The sequence below is a fragment of the Clarias gariepinus genome, chromosome 18, assembly GCF_024256425.1.
Source record: "Clarias gariepinus isolate MV-2021 ecotype Netherlands chromosome 18, CGAR_prim_01v2, whole genome shotgun sequence".
In the NCBI taxonomy this organism is placed as follows: domain Eukaryota; kingdom Metazoa; phylum Chordata; class Actinopteri; order Siluriformes; family Clariidae; genus Clarias; species Clarias gariepinus.
This window is the reverse complement of record NC_071117.1, coordinates 17,050,627-17,075,335: the sequence shown is the minus strand read 5'-3', so window position 1 is coordinate 17,075,335 and position 24,709 is coordinate 17,050,627. Positions and strand designations below refer to the sequence as shown.

Below are 24,709 nucleotides of genomic sequence, written 5' to 3'. Positions count from 1 at the left end.
TAGATGTGCACAACCTTACACATATACAGCTTGATGTAAAATGTAAAGGCTAAGATAAATTGTGAATAAATGGTTAGTGGTTAGCACCCTCGCCTTGCACCTCTAGGGTCCAGGTACAGGTTCAATTCTCGCCTCGGTCTGTGTTTGTCGAGTTTGCATGTTTTTCCTGTGCCTGGTGGGTTTCCTCCATGTACTCCTGTTTCCTCCCACAGTCCAAAGTCTACATTGCCCTTAGAGAATGAGCATGTAAATGTGTGTGTGTGTATGTGTGTGTGTGTGTGCTGTTTGATGGATTGACACCCCATTCAGGGTGCACCCTACCTCATGTCTCCCCTAAGACTTCCCTAAGTCTCCAGCCCTGGTATAGACAGTGTGTGTGTGTGTGTGTGTGTGTGCATGACGCCCTAAATGGACTGCTACCCCATCCAGGATGTATCACCTATGACTTCAGTTTAGAATCCAGGAAAAAAAAAAAGATCACCCCAACTAAAAACTACAGCTTATAACAAATACACTCTTCAATAGGATTCGGGTGCTAAAATATTGATTAGAATGTTAATGTAGGCCATATGTAGAAAAAAAAAACAAATCGTGACAGAACCAGTGCCAGTGCGGATGGGTGTCGATTTCAAAGCGCGACTCTGGTTTGGAAAGCGTCCGTCCAATCTGGCAACCCCGCTCCTCCTCCTCCTCCTCTTCCTCCTCCCCCTCCTCCTTCAGCTCTTCATTTGATGAAAGCTTTCAACTCGGAGCGCTCGCACTTTTCGTGACGGCGTGATCGCGGCTGCGCTCTCCGGAACTTGGGGAAAGAGTTTATTTCTAACTACCGGGAGACAGAAAAAAAAGGGAGGATTGAAAGCCAAGCGGACGAAGAGAAACAGAAAGAGAGATAAATAAACAGAGAGAGCGAGAGAGTGTGTGTGAGTTTGTGTGTGTGTGTGTGTGTTCAGCGATGCGGAGGGCCATGGGATTCGCTCTGGTTTGGCACGGGCTTTCCTGTGCACTGCTTTTGCTCTGTTTCGGGATGCTGGTCGAGGCGGACATAAGTTGCCGGTTTTGTCAGCCGGTGGGAAAGTGGCGCCCGAGGCAGCACCTGCTCAGCATGGACGCGCCGCTTACTGCAACAGGCGAAGTTGGGGGACGCGGACAGCTTCCCGGCGTTGAGCACGACTGCGCAACTGAGCCCGAGGCGGAATGTCTGAGCTCCTCGAGGCGCAGGCGGAATACGCGCGCGCAAGAGCCACTGGAGTCACCGCGCGGCGACGAGGCGCGAGACGGACCACGCGCGCGCCGCGCGCTGCTGAAGAGCCGACGCGCGCGCAGAATGCGCAGGGACGCACCAGGAGCACAGGATGATCAGACACCCCGACGCGCTAGAAGTGACAGACCGCTCAGGTGGAGTAAAGATGAGCTGCAACTCACCAGCTCCACGTTCGCCCTGAGCGGAGATTCGGCTCACAACCAAGCCATGGTGCACTGGTCCGGCCAGAACAGCAGCGTGAGTCGAGTCTCGTAACTTACTTACCTACCCCAGAAGCATTAGTTCCCCCCTTCCTCCTTCCCTTCCTCCCTCCCTCGCTTCTCCCATCATTAACAACATATTTTCTCATAGTTTAAATTGTTGCTCTTTTCAGAGAAAAGTGCGCTCCAGACCATGCATGCATCCCTCATCCCTCATCCGTGATACAAGTCTTAAAATTAGATCACTTATATCATATAGTGCAATGGACGTCCCTGTTTACCTGACAAACTGGAGATCGTTTTCATTTTCCAGGTGAAATCTTTAGTCAAGCAAAACTGATTCCATTTGTTTTGTTTATTTTTTCATATTTGATCCAGGCAAATACTCCAATCAAAGCTCGGAGTATTGGCTGAAGCCTAACATAAACCAGATACTGGTCAACTTTATGCAAGCTTCTTCTGGAAATTTATGCAGGATTCATTTTTTACTCTGATCTGTTGAGTCTAAGTCAACAGCACACATCAGAAAAATATGAATCCTCTTAAACATGCTGACTCTGATCCTATGTGAGTGCAATGTTTTTGGCTTGTATTGGGCCTGCTGCTGAAATTCAGCCCTGTTTTATATGAAATGAGTGATGCAAGTCTTGCTTATTTCCATGCTAGTCTTGTGTTTGTGTAGGATTTTAGGTTAAGTGTACATAGGTTTTGATCAGACCACAGCCTGAGTCAGACATTATGTTTAATATTCGTGTCAGTCCTATTCAGCACTAGATTGTACATATTTAGACATGGGCTTGCAATAAAAATAATGTCTTAATTTGAAAACTATAATTTGAAAAGGCTATTTTAAGAGATGCTTCCCAAAAAAACAACAACATACATTTGCTTTTGCAAAGTTTATGCATAATGCAACCAAAAGTTGGCATAATAACGCATGTTTTGATTCAAGGACAGTTAATTCTTTATAGTAACAATCCCAGCTCAGTGTTGGATCCTAAAAAACTTTTGCACTAAAAGAAGGATGGGTTCTGACAATTCCTATCACATCTCCTTCCTCTCCTGGAGCAGAAATCTGTCTTTTTTGGCTCTCCCAAGCCTGAGCGTCTTTGTTATACGCCTTAATTGAATTTTTTCACTTTTACGGTGTGAATAGCGAGAATCAATAGATGAACTTTTTTGGGGGGGAGATTATTTTTTTTTTATTTGTGAGACCTAGATGAGAAGCTTAGAATGGATTGAATAAAAAAAAAAAAAAGGTGTGTTAAAATTGCAGTCTTAACGCACAGGATAATGCGGCGCAGAAAGTATTTGTTACTCTGTGAATGCATCAGGAAAATAAAAGAGGAGGCTTTTAATGGCTGCATCACACACAAATGTAAATAGGTATTAATAGAGGTATAAAGCCTTGGAGTGTTTACACAGACACTGTGAAGGTTTATACATCGAACTGGAAAGTGTGTGTGTAAGAATGGTGGCTAGACTCTGGTGAGAAAGCAGATGTCCTACCGCATCATGAGCTGCACCACACACATACATACACACACACACACACACACACTTACTTCCACCCAGACAGATGGACCACTCCTGAAGATGCACACAATCTTCATGTTTCTCTCCACAGCTTCTACATCCAGCATGGCTTGTTAATAAAAAAAGAGAAAAAAATCAAAAACAATTAATGTAAGACAATTCTTGTAATGATTATAGATTGCTGCCATCAACTCAAAGTGCTTAAAGGATGTGATGATGAGCCAAAGTGATTTAGTGCCAGGGTTTAAAGCTTCTCTACAGCAACAGCTAAAGCCTTCTCATCAATAATCAGCGTTAATTAAAAAATTAACAGTGTGATGCATGTAGTGCTGAATCACAGTGATTATGATAGCAATTAGTGTTGGGCGATATGATAAAACAGATATTGTGATAAATTAAGTCACCATACACTTATTTTTTTAGGTATGGCATAAACGATAGGGGTGTTTATAATCTCCTGCTACACTGAGGCATTGCGGTTCAATAGTGCTTGGTTGAAATGAATGTAGAAAGTGTTCTTAGTATGCCGAAGACATGATCTGATTGCGTGTTAGATATCTGAAATGCTGGCCTCCCAGGAACTCCATTAACGCCCCAAACATGTGGAAATGGCTAAGAGTGAGGTCAGGATTGTACATAGGATGTGGCAATAAATCCCAGCTGAGTGCTTGTAAAGTGCAAGTGGTGTGTACAGTTCCTTCCACAAGATGTCAACAAGTTATCCCATCGATTTTCAAGGATTTCAGGCTTTCCACTCGCTGACTGTTCAAGCGAACAACTGCAGCAGGCTCAGAGACACCTCGGGCAGGATCGTCATTCGCCGACATAGTGGCTTCTTCAAAGCGTTCATACCATTTCAAATGTTTTTACTCTGGCTAAGAATCTCATGACTGTATTGTAAAATATCAGTCGGCTTTGCACCTTCATTCACCAGAAATTTCATCCCGAGTCCTGGTTTGGAATGAACGCCCATTGTAGACATCTTAAAATTAAGTCTTAGGAACGCTCAGATCTACATGTTTGTGCCTTGACATTTTATTGTTTATATGCATATTCCTGGACTCCTTTCACACCCACACAGCCCGTGTGCCAGTAACAGCAATAACAACTGCCAAAGCTGTGCATCTGGCCTCTTTTGCCTTCTTGCCTTGATCCTGATCCGCTGATGAGAGGTTAGGCAGTCTCCAATGCAAATCTCTGTGATTAAAGCTTGCTATGCTTGTTCATTTTGTTCAGCTGCTAAAATAATGGATTTATTTTCCCCCTTTATTTCATGCATATGGATCCTTTGAGTACCCATTCAAATATGACTGGCTAAAATTAGACCTTTAGTTAACTAGTGCTATGTAACAGGTGCATTTATGTACAGTATAGCATTAAACACTGTATAGACCAGGCCTTCTTTAGACCAGATACTTAAATGTGCTTGAAAATCATTACATTTTTCAAGTTTAAGCACAATATGATACTATGTATTCTTGCAATCAAATCTTTCCCTTTTTTATTAAAAAAGGAAAAGATGTGATCGCAAAAATACACATCACATGTAGTAGTATCACATTTTCATTTAATATTACATTATTCAATATCACATACAGTAGTATCACATTTTTCTTGTCTTTTTTATATAAATTCGAGATTTGTTTTATTTTTTTATTTGTTGAAAAAATATACTAATGTATTGTCTATAATTCTAAATATACTGTACCTGTTGATTACATCTGATGGGTGCAAGTTTTAAAATGTTAAAAAAAAAAAACTTAGACATGAACAGTTTTGGAAAAAATCTTAATTTTGATTTAGATAATATTGTACTTTTTAATCAAAAGGATCTTTTTTTCTTAGCATTCCTCAAAGTGCCTTCACTCAAGGATCTTAGATCGCCTGCTGAATGCTTTCCTTTTTCTTTTTTCTTTTTACTTACTATTGTAAGGAACTAGTGTGTGTTTAATGTAAATTAGATGCATAAACTTGTGGCAGTGCATTGCAATGTAAAGAAAGGACCAGTAGACGGGAGCTACAGTTTGCACACAGAAGCTGATTCAACAAGTGGCTCTTAAATCTGTGCTCATTTTCTAGACACTTATTACTCGTATCTTCATGTATGGATGTCTAAACAAAAAAATCCCGAGTGTTGAGTCCAACTGGCCCCAAATAAATGCTGTAGTATTGAGCTTTTGCAGTGTAATACATTTGTTTGGAGAGAGAAAAAAGTAAACTGATTAAAGCATGTAAGGTTTATAATACAGTAGAGCACTGCACTTGACGTCAATAAATATTTCATAATAAAAATAAAACCTAAAATTAAAGGTAAAGCTTATCGATATTAATGGTGGGCAATATGATTCCATTTTTCATTACACACAGTATAGTGGTAGCTCACATACCACCAGAAAGCCAGGACATTTATATATCATTTTTTTTATAGTATGAAAAACGAAATCATAGAAAAAATTACCACGGAAAATGAGGAGTTTTTTATTTATTTATTTTTTTTACAACTTTTAAGAGCTCTTTATAACTTAAGATCAAAGCTTTATGATCACATTAGCACTTTCCAGTCAGTTTATAATTATTCTGTTAATTACACTTAGATAAGAGACGTTCAATTAAAACCTGGACATGTGATGAAATTTCTTGTTAATGGAGGTGTAAAATTGGTTTGACATTTACAGAGGTCTTCAAGCACAGAGCTGGTATGTCTAACATGGCATCTAGCTTATTTGTTAGATTTTTTTTTTGTGACAAAAGAGATTAAAAATAAAATGTATTTATTGTTAATTAGAATGATCAGATATATACAGTAATAGTATATGTCAGTTCCAACTGCGTGTAATAAAACAATTTTTTCTAACCCTAAAAAAAGGAGAAAAAAAAAACTTCTTCCAAAAGAATTCTTCCAAGGCTTGACTTTGTGAAAAAGCGCAACGACAGCCTGTTGTGGGACATTTTGACCTTCAGCCTCATCACTTTAGCGTGATATTAGGACTATCAGTGTCAGCCTGAAGTCTCTCATCAGTTTAACCGCACAGTGGCTGGATGAGGATTTTATTCTGCAGAGCTGTTCCACATGCGAAGCAGTTTCGGTGTTCACACCAGTTCCCCAGTCCAACAATAGACGATGCGTTTAAGTCGCGTTTTGCAAAGTCCTGTTCACGCCACTACAGTACTGGTATCAGTACTCGGTATCAGCAGGCGCCCAAATGGACGTATTTGTACTCTATCTGAGAAAAAGTGCTATTTGTGCATGCCTAGTTTTTGACGTTTACTGTGTTTAAAGAGTATCATTATTAAAACGTGCAGAGGTGGCTGACATGACGGCGACCATTAAAAGTGAGTGCTTTGAATTGCGCCTTGACTTGGTAGAGCAGAGTAGACACTGGAGAGCAAGAACAAAGGAAGTGCACGTGTCTCAGTGCTCAGTGCTTACAGCTGAAGTGCTCTCACACATGACAGTATCTCTGCACACTTACTTCACTGTTCCATGCTTGTATTTCTGTGTGTGTGTGTGTGTGATCATTTTTAATCATGATACTCAACCATATTGTTTTCGCATGCTTAGATTGGCCTATGTCTCACTCTTTATTACGAATACGGAAGATGCTGTAGTTGTTTCGCTGTTTTCCCAGCAAGTGTGCTATTGCAGTCTATTTTGATTGATATCATTAATCTTAAAAGACACCCAGTTCACTGTCATTTTGCACACATCAGTGTGCTCTAGATGTAAATAGCTTTCCACAGGGTTTTGAAAAGTGCTATCGAAACAACGTTTTTACAAGAACAACATTATTGGTATTATTTATTATCTTAGTTGGATATAGTGATGCATCATATAGCTCATTAGCCACATGTCTGTCTGAGCGTTCCGGCGTCATTAGCGATTGACTAATTAAGCAAGCAAGAGCTGATTATTATTTTTTTTTTCCTGGCAGTTCTTTAGGCAATTAGTAACAAGCCAAGCGCATAAAGTTCCTGTTAACATTGCAGAATGCACCACCAACACCAGTTGTCACACACGCGAGACCATCTTGCACTGCCGTCACAGCACGCTAAAATCTATTTTCGGCTGCTTTTTTTTCCCTTTTGCATGTAAAGTGTTAGAAACGCTACATTTGCAGGAATAATAAAAGAGAATAGGTCTGATCTTGCAAAGCTCAGTCTCCGGCTTTCATCCTTCTTCTTGAAAATGTGCCTAATTGGATGGTTTGCGAGATACAGTAGTCTGGAGTCAGCACAGCTCCAAATGCTCGAGCTAGCGCGCAACAGCAAGGTGTACAAACGAATTATCATGTTCATGCTACTACTGTACCTTTCTTCTGTATATGAAGACTCTTGCTTATACTTGCTTATATTGCCGTCGTATTGTGAGTACTTCAACAGTGCAGTGCTTCAACCTTCAACCACTCAGTTCAATATTAGAACACTTACAGTGTAAGCATATGGTGATAAACCGGTTGGACACTTGGAAAAAGATTTGGGCACGCATGAAAAAATAAAAATTGTCAATATGAGTGGCGTCCCATGCTGGACAAAATAGCACAAATATCAGTGTTTAGTTTTTTTTCTTCTTCTTCTTAAAAAAGATGTGGATCCATTTTTGTATGCCTGTTCATTTGAACAGCTTTCAAAGTGCTGCCCTCAAAGCACTAAGTGCCAGATGCAGGGTTTGAAATGCTTACCTCTGCCTTGTGAATTGTAAAAGTGCTCTACTTGACATGGGAAAAACATAGCATCCAGCCTACTACCGTACCACCACTTTTTACCGCTACTCATTTATCAATCCCAAAATTCAGGATTTACAAGGCTTAAGGAATAGTTATAGAAAAAGCAAATTTTTTTATTTATCATTTTTTAATACAACTTTACTTTTCATCAAGCATATTTTTTTTCTTTTAAGTGGGCTCGAATTTAGGAGAGGCACTGTGTAAATAAAATGTCAACTAAATTTGTTTTCTCAAAGATGTGATAAAAGAAGCAATTTCTATAGTGAAAAAAAGATTTGACTAAATTATGTGGTTGGATTTTATTCAAATGTACACAAGTAAGTAAACCGTAAGTAAGAACAGGTCTTGGTGTGTAAGATTTTAAGATATTATAAAAATAATAATGATGATGATGATGATGGTGGTAATCATCATCATCATCATCATCATCATTATTAGTAGTAGTATTATATTAATGGAGGATCATCAATTCTAATTGATGATCAGTTGATTTCCTGTACGTTTCAAGAGCTTAATTATGAAAAATGACAAGCGATTTTAATTGTTTCAAATCTCCTAAAACATGCATGTTTTTTTTTCCATGCATCTGGGAAATTGCTGTGTAGCAGAAAAAAAACAATGTCTGCGGAGCATATATGTGTATAACCGATAACTTCACATATCACCACCCGGGCACACCAGAAAGACGGTGGGCACAAAGTCATCACATGCATTTAAAGGGAAATACCAATACCATTATGACATAATAAGGATATATATAAAAATAACTGACTAGGGATTTTTTTTTCCATTTTTGCCATGAGTTTAAGGTCACCACAGCCGAACCGTTTGAGATATGAAGAATCCTTATATTTGTACCCTTGAAGTCTTGAGATCATATTGGCCCAGTTTGGTGGTAATACAGTAGTTTAAATCGCCTACTGTAGATTTAAGATTATATTAAAGTCCAATTCCATATACTACTATATATCCAACCCAAAATACCTGACTTCCTGTTGAGGAGCCCATGACATTATTCAGCTCAATGAAATCTAAATGTGTACTGGAAATTAACTTGTAACAGGTGTCCTAATGGCAGTAGATTCCGAACAGTGTGCTGATTTTCATGACTTTTTGAGCATGGTAAGCCCTCCAAAAAGAAAAAAAAAATGGGCCCTTTGCACTTTACAATGGGACTAGTAAAATCAACTAGACAATATTTAATGGCTGAAGAACTTGTAATATCAATGGGGCGCCACCACATGGTGCACCACCCCAGTTTGCTCTTACTGTCTGCATGGATAGATCAACATTTTCCAGGAGATTGGCTGGGACGACACAGACCTCATGAATGGCCTCCAAAAGTCCAGATCCTTTTTTTCCTGTGGGATTCAGGAGGTTCTCAGCAATATCCCAAATGTCCCAAAGACTGCGCATTTCATCCCCGTTTGTTTGAGGAAACTGGTTGATACCACTGATGCCTATGTTGAAATTTATTGTTAAAATGATTGCTTTCATTTTCCTATGCAATATAGTTCAATTTGTTTGAACAAATATATATAATAAATATGGAATTTATTACCAGTGTTTAAAGCCTAGTTACCCCCCCCCCCAAACTTTCTATTGAGACCTAAAAAACGCACAAAATCGGCTCATGAGTGCGCAGTAGCTGTTACTCTTTAACATTAACATTTATTCTTTTGGATTATTACCAATTAATATGATCAAAGTGCTTGCAAGACAGAACTGTAATTAAGCCTAATGAGATATTAGCTATAATAAAATCTAAATAAAATATTAATCATATGATATAAACTATGCATGCAAGTAGAGCATTAAATCATGGGCAGACGGTCGATTTGATTCGATTTTTCATTAAAAAAACTAATGTTCATTTTCTGGTTTGTTTCAAGCAGCTATATCTCTTAGAACCTCAACATTAAGTTGCTGTATAGTTTGATATTAAGTCTTTAATTGACACTGAGTTTAATTTTTTTCAACCAAAAGTAATAAAAAAAAAAAAATGTAATCGTGTTGATATACTCAATGACAATTAGCTATTGTGGATAATATATTTTTAAAATCTGTGCTACAGGAAAGAATTTGATGCTGCTTACTTCTTATTAGGACTAATAACTTTTGATTTACAGGATGAAGGTTTTTAGTTAAAATAACTTTTGCACATATTGATAAATTTCTATATTTAAATGAGAAGTTTTCTTTCTTTCTCTCTTTATTTATTTTATTTTTGTTTGCATTTAGTCATTTGTTATTCACAATTGGTTTCTTTCTTCATTATTTTGAAATAAAGAAACCCCTTAACTGCAAAAGTGGACACGGCAAATTGAGCAACATCGAGACATTTTTTATGTGAAGTAAAGCATATACTGTAATGCACATAATGAAGAATTTTTTTTTTTTTTACGACTTTTGATTTCTGAACATAAGTATTTCAACATTACATAAAATTAGGTGTAATGGTATGCCAGACAAGTAAGCAGCACAAAAAATAAATAAATTGAACTAAATGGAAGCTGATGGATTTTGCATGCAAAATAGAAGCAGGTGCAACTGTCGGAGTCTTCAATAGAACTTTGGGTAGTTCTGCAGGATGCTCATTAAACCTAGTAGCTCATTAGCTCAAACCTAGATGCTCATTAAACCTAGTAGCTTTCTTATAAAACTCCACAAATTTAACCTGAGATTAAAGGGTCATCAAACTATTGACACGCTATATACTAATTTGGTGCATTGTTGCACAGTACTGTACTTGACGAGGGGGCATGGTGGTATAGTGGTTAGCACCGCCAGGGTTCAAATTCCAGCCAGGTTCGATTCCTGACTATCTGTGCATTGAGTTTTCCTTTTGCCTGGTGGGTTTCCTCTGGATACTCTGGTTTCCTCACACAAGACATGTAGATTAGGCTAAATGGCGTTCCCAATTTGCCTGTAGTGTGTGAATGAGTGTATGTATGTTTGTGTACCCTGCAATGGACTGGCACCCTGTCCAGGGTGTACCCCGCCTTGTCCACTAAGTCTCCTTGGAAGGCTTCAGGCCCCCTGCAACCCTGAATTCAGGAAAAAGCGGTATAGACGATGAGTGAGTGAGTGTACTCATCAATAAACATGGAAACTCAAATGTTTTTTACCTTTGCTGAGAGCAGGGACTGCTTCCCTGGCCTTCCATCAATGAAATAAGCGGTTAAACTCTAAGCTTTCTCCTTCTAATACAACTTTACCATCTCATTTGCCAATTGTGGAATGGATTTTGCATTTGCAACCCCTTTCTTCCCCTTTACTCTATATCAGTCATCAGGAAGGGAAAAGATGTTCACTGTCAGTATGCATCTCTGTGAGCATGCCAGGCTCCAGCTTCCTCCAGCTCAGCATTTGCTTGCAAAACTTCTGTTTCATCGTCGATTGTCACGCCTCGCTGTTGAGTGTTACAGATCGGAAAGTTTAAATTTAGGAACAAATGTACAAAAGGTCCAAAAAAAGAAGTTGAGCTTTATTATTTTGTGTTCTCCTCAGTATTAGAAGATCGCTCATCATTGCTGCAAATGCACGATGCATTGCTATCACCTTTTTTTCATACAGTCGGAAAAGGGTTTCCATGACTTGTTGGAAAACAGCGTTGTTGTTTTCAGGTTCAGTGACCACATCCTTCAGAATGGCTTTTACAGCTGGAGTATGAAGTGTGGCAAAGCCTGCCAGTTCCAGGAAACAATATCTTTCCACCTTGTCATATGTGGAATTCCACCTTGTAACTACATCAATTTTCAGTTTTTTTACTCTGTGAACTAAAAGATTGTATTGTTTTTTTTTTTTCCTTTCTCTCTCTATAAGTCTGTAGCCGAGGAACTTTTATGAAAAAAGCAAGTCCTGGCAAAACAGCCAATATGAGGTGCCATTCTCATTCTGCTTCTTTTGTAGCTACCTTCATGGGACTTGCATCGTATCAGCAATGATGCTGATAACATATTATGCCCTGATGGACAAAGAGCATCACATTTTCAGCACAAGAGCAATTTGCCTTGTCTGGGGCACTTCTAGTATTCTTGTTTGCAACACACATGCTTTTAATCAATACATGTCAAATTGCATGTGATCGTGTTGTGGCTTTGGGCTGCATAGCCTGAGCACCCATCAGTTGTCTACACAACATGCTGACCATGAGATATGAGATGATTTTATCATAAATGTGGTAAAATGTGCCCTGTCATACTGCAGTTAGATGTTATTCTAACTATTCTGGTTAAGGTATTGGACTTCTGATGGGAAGGTTCCAGGTTCAATCCCCAGCAGTACCAAGATGACAACGTTGGGCCCTTGAGCAAGGCCCTTAATCCTCAACTGCAAGAATCTATAATGAGATAAAAAGTTGCTCTGAATTGTCATGATTATACTGTATATACATTTTGACACATGTTTAGCTCTTATTGATGTAGCTGGAATTTAGTGTTCATAAATAATCCCATAAAAAAATCAAAATCTCAATGTGGACTGTGGGATTATCACAAAAGGCTGCAACTTACTACAGGTAATGTACGCATTGTTGAGTATTCATGTAGATTTTGTCAATATTAGTTGATAAAAAAATATTGGCAGCCATCCACTCAATGAGATTGAAATATTTGGTGTTCGAATAGTTCAATATATATAAATACAAAATGAAACATTTCATGTTTAAATACCACAAAATATGCATAAATTTTGTCAAAATAATCAGTGTGATTATATTTATTTCCTCTGCTGGGGAGGAGTTGTTGCTCTTACTGGTACCAGTGGATTTTTTGAAGATTTGTTGGATACCGAGGGTGAAAATAAACTAGAAAACCAAGCTGAGACGGATACAGTTGGATGATGTTTTTTTAGGTGCGGGAACATATTTTACGTATTTAGTTCACAAGCCAGAAAATACAGACTGCCTTCACCCTGCGGAAAAACACCTCCATAGTGGGCCACTCACAGACTTTTACAAGAACACCACAACATTATCGCTGGAGGTAATCCCACAATGTTCTTTACCAACCAACTACTTTGCGCAAGGTGGAAGCAATTTGTATTACTTTTTCTTTTGTGTGTGTTTCCTGAAATCATTTTAAAAGCTTGAATCAGAACCTGACTCATCAATTTAATAAATCTTATCAATCAACAAAAGATAAATTACATTTATAACCAGTTTAATCATAGCTCTAAACGCACGTGCTGGGTAGTGAACAACGGCAGAGGGACTTAATAAATTCTTGTGTAGTGAAGTAGTCCGGGTAACTTTTTGCTTTCCTCTACACATCTTAAGCTTCCCTGGGATACAGCATGAGCAACAACGGGCTGGCTTCACTTGTCTAAGGATTAGCATAAACTAGGTTTCGGCTTCCCTACCTTGCTATTTTATGATGAGAAGTGCTACTGTGTCAGAATTGGCAAATCACCAAGTTAGGAGAAAGGATGGTCAAAATCCCAAAGAAACAGAAAGCCATGCCGGTCAATATTAGATACTAGGGATTAGGTGAACAAAAGCTTGAATTCCATAAGGTTTATTGCACCTCCGTGAGAAGGTTTAGAACTACACCGGTCCATGGGTTTGGAAGTTATGACCCTTTTGCACTAGAAATGGTTGTCATTTTAACAAGTGACATTTTTTCCTTTGAATAATAGGATATAGGACATAGGATAAGCATACTGTAGGATAAAGCGGTAATGGCGACAATGACGAAAATACTAATTTGGACAAACTAAATGTAAGATCATTGTAACTGATAGAGATCATGATTTAGAAAAAACGTATTTGAGCATTCAAATAATCCGAACCACTTCAAACCATCATCAGATGAGTCTGTTTAGATAGTGCTTTCTTTATGACTTCATACCTGGCCAGCTGTCACATGAGCATTGTAGCATCAGAGGAATATCCTGGTGAAAATCCCACCGCTGGACAGTTGCCATTGTACCAAGAAAATCAATGTTCTGGTTATAAGCCCATGACATGTCTTAACAGATAATGGCAGAAGTTCTTGGGTACGGTCGTACAAAATTCAGATCATCGTTTCCACTGAAGCCAGGGTGTCCACATACTATAGGACTAACCACAACTACAGGATGTGTTTTTTCACTGTCACCAACCTAAACCATTCCATACCCAGTAACCCAAAACCATTGTAAATGTAAGATCATTGTAACTGATAGAGATCATGTTTAGTTAGACTGGGATATTTGACTTCTAAAGCTTTTGGAAGAAAGCCATGAACCTTTTTTTTTTCTTGCAGTTGCCTTGTATGAATTATTATTTATGAATTTACAGTCATAAGTCCATGAAGATTTAGAAATAGGACAAGGACTTTGGCTGACACCTGGCACACTGCTGCCCTGTTGCAGTGTTGAGATGATTCAGATTAGCAGATTCCTATTAGCTCTGAGATTTGTTGTGTATTGACCAGGGAGGACGGGGGGGGAGAAAAAGAAAGAACGAAAGGAAAAAAACCAGTGAGAATGCCAAGGTGAAGCTGAGTCAGATTGCAGGAATCTTGCAGGAGGCTTACCTTTTTTATCGAGACATTAATTTGGTTTCTGTTCTTGTTCTTGTGAATTTCTGCATGTTCCAGCTTCATTATAATTCATCCGATGTTCCATATAGTTCCAGGACATAAAGTGTGAGATAGTCAGACCTCTCTGGTTTTATCCCACTTTACTGTGATTATAGATTTAATGTAAAATGGATGGAATATTTTTTTGCATTAATCTAACACGATAAACCACGATAAAAGTATGATTATTGTAAATGATGTATAGAATTTTTATGTATGTATTTATTTATTTAATTAATTTATTTATTTATTTAGGCCCGTGATTTGTAGAATCTCCTTTGGCGAGCAGTTTCATCTTTGAGTCTTCTTGAATAAGCTTTAGTATACAGTACCAGGCATTTTCACCTCCAAAGCTCAATCAGATTATATGGGGAGAATCTTAGAATAGATATTCTCAGTTTTTCTGTAGACATATGGGATTCACATCTTCACTTGGCTGGACCACTCAAGATCATGTAAGCTTCATGTACTTGCCAAGCAATGAAACTTCATTTTCTAAAACACTGAAGCAAGTTCCGACCAGTTTCCCCGTTCCCACTGCTGAGAAACACCCCTAAAGCATGATGCTGCCAGTAGAGATGGTATTAGCCAGTTAATTTGCAAAACCTGGTTTTATCTTGTCCATATTTGACATTTTATTAATTAATATCCATCATGAATGACTTGATTACAATTGGATGTCTGTCTTCTTCTACTGCATCTTATATTCTGGCACAAATGCCTTGTGAATTCATTTAATTGGTTTTTGATCTGGCATGCACAGTTAAGTGAGGGACCTTATACACATACACAGGTGTGCGCCTTTCCAAATCGTGTCTAATTAATTGATAAGTGGTCTCCAATTAAGTTCCAAAGATGGCTCAAAATGATTAAAGCAAAGAAGAGGCACCTGAGCTCAATAAGTCAACATCGCCTGAACCAGCGGTGTGACCTTAATACTTCAACCTGTGATCCGTCTCAAATATTCTTTATAATTATATATTCCGAAAAGGTTTGCAAGGTGCCGTCTCACTGCGACGAAGACCATGAAGTTCCCACAGCGTCCAAAACATATTAAAGGATGCAGTGGCAGCGGCGGTCAAGAAATGGGCTTTAATCAGGTTTATACGGCTTCCTAGCCACGTCCCTGTCTGGTTCTTAATGCATCTATTATGTTGCCACAAATTTTTAACTAATCGTGCACAAACCAGGTCTGATAAGATCGATTGTTTAATTGAATCACACCGCGGACACTTTTACCGGGCGCATAGTGTATCACAAGTTTTCTATGTTATTGTGTAGTGGTACAGTAAGGTACAGTACCCTGACGCTTGCTGAAGCATATAACAACTTCCATAGAACACCATCCAATCGTTCCTGTCTGCACCATGCTTGTAGAACATCAATAAGGTCCTTTAAGAGGTGTTAGTTACGCCGTTAACCGTTCAATACGGTCGTTAATATGTCCTTATTAAGTCTTGCTCCGATCACATTCATCACCAGGCTTTTTTGACCATGCCCAAAAATATACTCAGCAAAAAAAGAAACGTCCTCTGACTTTCAACTGTTTTTACTTTCAGTAAACTTAATGTGTAAATATTTGTATGAACACTAAAAGAGTCAACACCATAAGACATAAACTAAAAATGTTTCACAATGTGTCCCTGAATGAAGGAAGGGTCAAAATCAAAAGTACCAGTCAGTATCTGGTGTGGCCACCAGCTGCTTGAAGTACTGCAGTGCATCTCCTCCTCATGGACTGCCTATTGCGGACAGTCTGAGCACTGATGGAGGGATTGTGTGTTCCTGGTGTGACTCGGGCAGTTGTTGTGGCCATCCTGTACCTGTCACGCAGGTGTGATATTCGGATGTACCGATCCTGTGCAGGTGTTGTTACACGTGGTCTTCCACTGGGAGGATGATCAGCTGTCCTTCCTGTCTCCCTGTAGCGCTGTCTTAGGCGTCTCACAGTGCGGACATGGCGATTTATTGCCCCAGCCACATCAGCAGTCCTCATGCCTCCCTGAAGCACGTTCACGCAGATGAGCAGGGACCCTGGGCATCTTTCTTTGGGTGTTTTTCACAGTCGGTAGACAAGTCTCTTTAGTGTCCTGCGTTTTTAGAACTGTGACCTTAAATGCCTACTTTCTGTAAGCTGTTAAGGTCTCAACGACCATTCCACAGGTGCATGTTAATTAATTGATTATGGTTAATTGAACATGCATGGGAAACATTGTTTAAACCCTTTACAATGAAGATCTGTAAAGTTATTTGGATTTTTACGACATTATTGTATAATAATACACAGTCCTGAAAAAGGGACATTTTTTTTTTTTTGCTGAGTATATATGTGGCAACTCCATGTCATGTATGATACTTCGTCCTTATTGGCTTCCATTGTATTCGCGCCGATTCGTCTATGTTCTTACTGCATTCATCTATTTCTTTATGGGTGTAGTTTGTTAATCTATCTTGTTTACTGCAGAAGTAGAGCTCCATTTCTATCATAAGGATGTAAAATGAGCTCAAACAGGCCACGCAACCATGAGTAAAGTTCTAAATATGAATGTTTTACTCATGTAAGCTTGTTCCTGTAAGTAAGATCTGATGGATCTGAAAAGTTACTGATAAATTTCCATCTGTGTTTATATGTTTTCATTGATACAATGAAATAATATTACCTATTATACTGTATATTGGCTGTAAAAATAGTTTTAAGCAGTAAAAGATGAAAAAGGAAAACGTTCTAAAAGCACATTTACTATACATCAACTTAATTAACACATCAGTTTGTTACATGAAGTACATCTTCTTTCTGCCATGTGATCAGCGAAGCAAAACAAGGGCAAAATAGCGGCTGCTGTGAGTGTAATAAATGCATTGAGTGTGTGGGAGATTTTTATCTTTATCACTGTTAATGCCAGTTACAGTTTAGCACTAAAACATAAGCTGTAACTCAAATTATAATAGTATCAAAAAAAGACTCAGCAGTCTGTTGATCTGGATGGAGTAAGCTGGGGTTTATTGCAGCAACAACTGTGAACCAACCCAACGCCAGTTCAAGAAATCCTATTTTTAGCTCCTTTTGCCAAAATTGGTTCCCCATTAGTTATTATTTACTTGTTTCTAGAAAATGTTCTTATTATAATCCAACATGTTATATATATAATCATGTGTTTGTTGTGGTTTTGTTCGCCGTTACCTGATATAAGACAACAAGTGCCTCTCGGCACAGTCACGCAAAAACCCACTCATATCTTTGTGCCCTCACACCACTCATGTTTCAGCATGGTGTCTCCTTTGAAAAAGCACCTTATTGAGAAAGTCCCTTATTTGTTATTTTTCTTATCTAGGTCATGCCGCCCTGTCTTCCAATTCGTGCAGGTGCTATGCTCAGCGCATCTCCGGGCTCTCTATGTCTTACAGTTCATCACATATAAGTTTTTTTTTTTTTTTATGTTTTAATAGCCAACCCCAAGTTAGAAGTTTATATGATTTGTATTGAGTAATTAATTGATGTCAATATATTTGGTACATTTGTAATTGAATATGTTTCGCCTAAAAGCATGCTTACAACTGGATTGTTAAAGAAAGTTGAAGCCAAGATAAAGAACTGTTACATTCTGTTACTACAGTACCATTGCTGATACACCAGTATTCATGGTCAACAGGTACTGTACAGTACAGTATGTGTCACATAAAGTCTGTTATATGGCCTGTGAAATAGGACATTATGCCGTTTAGATGTTGTGCAAACACCATATTCGAGAGCCATGATGCACATCACAGTAATATTTTCAAAGGAAAATGAGGCAGAGGGATTACGTTACAACTTCTGATTCACATGCAACACCCAGTGCTTCCCACTTCCGAGTGTACATTTGTTACATCTGGTTCTGTCCTCTCCATCATGTTCTCCCTTGGGATTTTTTAACATAGGGCATATGTATGCAGTTAGACAACGTTTAAACGGACCTTGTATACCACATAACCTGTGATCATCATATCAGTCGTTACCTACAAAAGTAACACTGAAACCGGTAGAGGAGGAGGCCGATAAACTTTTTTTTTGGGAGTTTCTCATGATCTTCAACTGTCTATGTAATTAAAAAGGTTGTGCAACTTTGTTTTGCAGTTTGCTGCCAGTGACTCACTACAAAATCGCACAATCAAAACACGAGTTTGCTATATTTTAAATTAAAGCTCAGCCAATATATACTGCCTGGCCCAAAAAAAAAAGCACCATTTCAAAGAATTCAAGATCACTGGAACTGGGTAAAAAACTCTCCACCACAATATGGAAATATTGAAATGCTAAATCATCAACTCTTGTTGAAGAAATGTGGTCGGAAAAAATGCCAATTAGCCTAATCTGCATGTGGACTATGGACTATGGAAGGAAACCAGAGTATGTGGATGAAACCCACCAATCATGGGGAGAACATGAAAACTCCATGCACACAGACCCGATGCGAGTCGTGAATCGAATACAGTAAAAAAAAAAGTTTAAACCCATACAGTAGCTTTGTTAATTATTGAAAGTAAGAGCATTTCCATATACACACAATGTGATAAGAACTCACAGGATTGGAACTAAACAGCTATGTTGGCCCACTTGAGTGAGAATAATCAGAAGAAATAAGGCTTAAATTTGCTAGGGAGCATAAAGATTGGACTTTGGAGAGATGATAAAGGTTCATCTGCTCTGATGCGCTCAGATTGATCCTATTGCATAGTGAAAAGTGCTAAGAAGAAGAGAAGTGCATGAAGCGATGCATCATTATGGATAGGGCCCTCTGTACAAGCCTCTGTAGGCTGGAGATGCTTTAGTTGGTCAGGTCCAGGCTCAGCAATGTTATGTGGCAATAAATTTAAAAAAAAAAAAAAAAAAAAAAAAAAAATTGGCTAATTACCTCAATGTATAGTACTACATGACCAGGTTATCACATCTCATTTTTTCTCCTGATGACACAGGCATATTCCAGGACCCAAACTGTGTAAGAGGTATAAAGGGAATCATTGTATTGCATGAACTGTATTAAAATGAATTGTGGGCTGTAATCAAAGCTAAAGGTGACCGAATTAAATCTTAGGATGTTTTTCGCCCAGGCAGTGTATTATTGATACTAAAATGCATACTTAAAATAACCACACACACAATGGCAGGCTGATTTATTGATTGTGACAAAACTAGTGAGAGATGAAGTTATAGTGTTTTGACAAAACCTACAAAATCAACGCTGACATAAACAAACCAATTTTGACATAATGCTTTGGCACTTGTGCACAAAATGCACAAATTATCTTTTACCATTTTCCAATATGTCTTGCTTCATTTGGAGGACAAAAAAAAAAAAAAAAAAAAACAGCAAAAAGTCTCAATTTGCTGTCAGTCTGTTTATACACTTCGTAAAAGTTGACAGCTGGGTGTAATAGTGACAGTAGGCGCACGTTTGGAAGTAAAGTGCTGTTTGGCTAAAATCAGAAGAAAAGGCTTAAATGTGCTAGACAGTATAAATGTTGGACTTTGAAGCAAGGAAAAAGATGATAAGTCCAGGTCTGATGAGTCCAGGTCTGTTCCAGAGTCAGGGTAAGTAGGGAAGTCTGTTCATAGAATTGAAATATCATTTAAAAACTGTGGTTTTCTGTTTAGAAGCACGTTCACTGTAACAATGGTGACGACTATGGATTTTGTAATTTTTGGTTCTTTGCTATATGCAATCCTAGCTCAAGTACTCGAGCCAGTTTATAGAATTTGTTTAAAAGATTAAAGCTAAAAATAAACTGATCAGCTTTAATGTAATCAGTAATATTATTATTTAAGGTTGAAGCCCACATACTGTACAATACATGTCTGTCTGGCTGCCTTTCTGTACGACAGAACTCTCTGTCTAACCTATTACCAGTGTTGGGGGACGTTACTTTTTTAAAGTAACTAATTACGTTAAGAAAATCACTGTCATTAAAAAGTAATCAGTTACATTACACCATTACATTCTGAATATTAGAGTACTTTTTAATTTCAGGAAATAAAAACTCCTTTGTGATTCCTCATGCATGTTGTTCAAGTCAAGACCTTTATAATTATTCTACCATCATCCCTCAGTAAAGTTTGACTCATAATCTGTTTACTACTAACAGCAGGAATAACAGAGGCTTATTTTAAAGAATTTAAAAAGCCTTAAATTATTAAATTCGGCACATAACTGTTCATAACTTTGCAACTTTTACTCGGGTTGATTTTATTTATGGTGCAGGTTAAACTTCAGGTAGATCTCTATGTACTGCAGATGTTTCATTCAATTCTGTCCAGACAGTTTTGCATGATGCTGTGACATAATTTGGCTGGACAGACATACAGACATACAGAAATTTTTCTGAGACTGGTTACTGGTCCACCAATGTATGAAATGTAAAGATATCATTGAAAGAGCGAGTTCTGACCAATGTACAGACAAAACCTGTCTTTTATTTATGTAGATTTGAACTATGAGACGAGTATTAAAACTATTTGATTTCTCCAAACACACCGTACAGTAGTGGTGAGACTCAAGAACAATGAAAATGGCAAGCGGAAAAAACGTATCGCACAAGGGACAAGAATGCGGGAAAAAAAGGTTTGCTTTCAGTTTTGTACCAAATGTACATAGCAGCATGAATTTAAAAAGATGAATGTGGGATTTTAGGCTGTCTGGTCACTATAAGATGGAGGAGTTGCTTATTATTAAGTAACACTCACCACAGACTTATGTCTTACTGTATCCTTACTGTTGCTCGGGGCACATCTGAAAGAAAAATGAGCTATCTTATCCACCATCTCTCTAGGGTTTTTAATCCATCTCTCTCTGTTTTTTTTTTATGGGAAAAATTGTTTTCTCTCTGGTTGATAAGATTTTCTTGTTAGCAAGGTTGGCACATTCTGATGTACATTTGCACGCCAGGTTTGTAGCTTTCAATAGAATGCCTGCCATTTTTCTTTACTTTGTTTTGTTGACATTCGTAACAGGACATGATACTTAGATACTCCCTAATTTACGATGCTCTATTGTCCTGAATAAGGACGTCTACCATTTTGTAAATGTAATAAACATACTGTAATTGCTTTAGGTTTAGTTATTTCAGGAAATGCAGGAAAAAGGTAATGGAGAAACAGTCTTTGATTGATCAATGGTTTCCACTTAAGATACTGTAGATAGTTCGGCTGAAAACATGATGCCGGTAGGTTTTTGCGGGAAAATAAATGAATAAATAAATAAAAACAAAACACGGAGCCATATGTTCCTCGTTTCATTCTTCATTCCAATTTCCAGCAAGCTTCTCTTCTTGGCCAGTCAGCCATCATTTGCAGCTCACACAATCCAAGTCTCAGCGGTGTTCTTCTCATAATCAACCCACGAGCCCAGGGTTTTGGGCTCATTTCTGCAGTTGCTAAGATAATTGTGGCCTGCTGGGTTTGCTGGGTCACAGACAGAGCACTCACTACCTCAGACACGCTCTGCCGCTTACGCCTTTTCCTTATCAACCAGAAGGATGGTGCCTGGCTGCCATTATTCAACATTCATCCCAGGTACTTCTCTCCCCTCTCACTCACTCTCATTGAATATCTTGTCTGTTATCTGCGTGCCGGGAAAAAAAAAATCAATCATTAATATAGAGAAATTTAGATGCTAGACAAGCTGTTCCCTCCGGGAACCAGAGATTCTCAGCGAGAAGGGGCCACGTAAATAAAGATGTGATTTACTTGGAGACGAGTTCGGATGAGACCCAGGTGTCCGCGCAGGATTTCGTTAAGTATGAGCCGTTCCCGCGTGCGTAATTTGTCTCCCTTCAAAATTAAATGCCACAATCACTTTTCAATTTATGGCGTGTAATCGTAAAAAAACTGTCGCCGGGGTGAACCCGTGCCTGTCCGTGCGCTCCGAGTGCTCTATTTAGCTTGAAATCACAGCTCCGTGAGACGTTCTGACGTTAGATTTCACCGTGAATTAGTTTGACAGCTTTCACAATGCCGTCATTTTCAGTAGGATTACAGTAGGATGTCATGCGGTGGTGTCTCTGGGAGATGATTGAGGTGAGAAATACATCTGTATGCAAATGTAACAAGGCAAAACATTCCCATAACATTTTTGAGCTGTAATCAGCAAAACGTGAATAAATACACATTGTTTTTTACACAGAAGAATAAAGATGTATACTGTAAGTAGTTTATAGTAGTAGTCTATATACTGTACTGTATTATATCCAAGGAATACCATTCAGTGACAATGTTCTTATTTTTAGTGAAATAAAATATCAATCAATATTTTAAAATTTTTATTTATTTTTTTACCACTAGTCCATTTGTGCTGTTCTATCTTGCTTATACCATCCACTTATTAGGCCATGTACATACTGTATATGCAGTTTTTTTAATGTATAAAATTGAATGATGGGTCGGAGTATAAAACTCATTTATTTATTATTTACAATTGAAACATTACGTTAACCTTAAGTTAAATATTAAGAGGCAGTAGTTGCTCACACGGGTAAAGCTGTAGAATCGGAAGGTTAAGGGTTCAAGCCTCAGCTCCTCCACGTTGCTATTATTGAGCCATTGAGCAAGGCCTGTAACCCTTACGCTGCATCCTCTCTGACCCCAGCTTCCTAACTAGGATCTGAAAAAATAAATTCACTGTGCTGTAAGGTGAATGTGCGACAAATAATGTTTTTTTATTATTATTATTATAGTGGTATATAAACCCTTATTTAATGATTATTCTAATAATAAATTCAAGACCTTTCGCTAGAAACTTGTATATAAAAGTGAGATCTCATTGCAAACAGTATGTTGCTTGTTTATGGCCAGTGGATCTTACAATGTCAAACCGGGGACTTGCGGAATGCATCTGTCTGTCGGAACTGTACACACAATCATTCACCAACACCACTAGCACATTACAGGAGCTTGACTGAGACAGAACATTCCCTGTACACTTTTGACCTCACTCCAATTTCCATATATTTGGGCCATTAAAGGAGTTCCCGGGAGGCCCAACATTTCAGACGTTAAGCAGGCAGTCTGATCATGACACCAGCATACTGGGAAAACTTTCTACCTTAATGGTATCCAAGCAGTAGTGAAGCGCTGGGATGAGTGCCTTAGTGTAGCAGGGGATTATATAGAGAAATAAATGGAGTTATTCTGTACAATCGAAAGATTTGATTTGACTTGAACAACCTTTCAATCAGATTTTGAACTTGCTATCTCTTTATAATATGGCAAATGTATTTCAGTTGGAGCGAGTTAGAGTCTAATGTGGAAGACTCTTGAGATTGGCTTTCTCCTCTTGTGGTTAGCTGTATAGACCCGATATTCCTCCGGCTGTGTTGTGTCTGGATGTGGACTCCAGCTGTGAACGCGACTTTCTAAATTGCTGTATAGCAGTGGCACCATGGCAAATAAGCAAACTTCACCACATGCAGCAATCCAGCTGCAGGGAACAGAGAACATTATCAAGACCGTGAATATATTTAAAGGTGCTTTCCCATACAGTACGCGGCACTAAACCCGCTTGAAATGGGCCCTGGTGTTTTTTTTTTTTTTTTTCTTCCTTGCAGATGAGAACAGCAATCATACTAAGGCGAAGACCAGAACAAGTGGTCTGACAGAGTTAGGGTCTCCGTTTTGTTCCAATTGAAATCTAGTGTAGTTTGATTTCGTTGAGGATTTTTTTTCTTTTCTTTTTGTTTAAATGACCATAGTAGAATAGAAGTGTTGTTCCGCAGAGATGTAATGCTCTGGATATTTGTACTGATGGACAGAAAAAATGAAAATGAACACTGAATGTGTTCAAGTTTTAGCACTAGCAAGTTATCATATGTCTGTGATATTCTATGATAAGTTTGTGACAGGTAATATAATAATCATTAAGATTTATTCGTATTAATCTTCATATGGTCTAGATGGGCTGTGCGTTGACTATAAAAGACATAAGAGTTGATACCTTATGTTTTGGTAGTAATCAAGATCTTATTCTGGCAGCAATCAGCCTGAAATTGAGCTTACAAATGGAGGTATTTGTCACATTCACATCCAGCTGAAACAATAATACTGTAGCTTAGACTATTATTAATCCTTCCTTAATATAGTTTAATGGAGTGATGCTAGTGATTTGCACTTTAATCATTTTGACATTTGTTTGCAATTGCAGATGAGATTGTAACAGTCCATCCAGATCAAACAGAAATGGCTAGAATTGTGCATGACTGCATCGATAGCCAGTATCAAGGGAATTGAAGGATTGTGTTGTTTAGCACATCACGGAAAATTGTACAGCAATGACGTACTGTACACGTGCAGCTTTAACTTGTCTTTAATTTCAAAATGCAGCCATGTTATGGCAGATCATAAACAATTCACCCAAAGCCTTGATCATTGAGAGAGATTGCGCTGGTTCTTTTCCTCTT

At 38.3% G+C, this 24,709-nt stretch overlaps 1 protein-coding gene across 2 annotated transcripts in view; it reads left to right on the top strand.

Moving 5' to 3' along the window:
• The first annotated feature begins 934 nt into the window (after positions 1-934).
• Positions 935-24,709, top strand: part of LOC128506861 (VPS10 domain-containing receptor SorCS1) — a 254,147-nt gene continuing 230,372 nt past the window's right edge. For both annotated transcript variants that reach the window (XM_053477466.1, XM_053477467.1), the window contains exon 1: positions 935-1,498. In XM_053477466.1, coding sequence (XP_053333441.1) covers positions 953-1,498 — 546 coding nt within the window. In that variant the 5' untranslated portion in view covers positions 935-952. The remainder of the gene's footprint in view (positions 1,499-24,709) is intronic.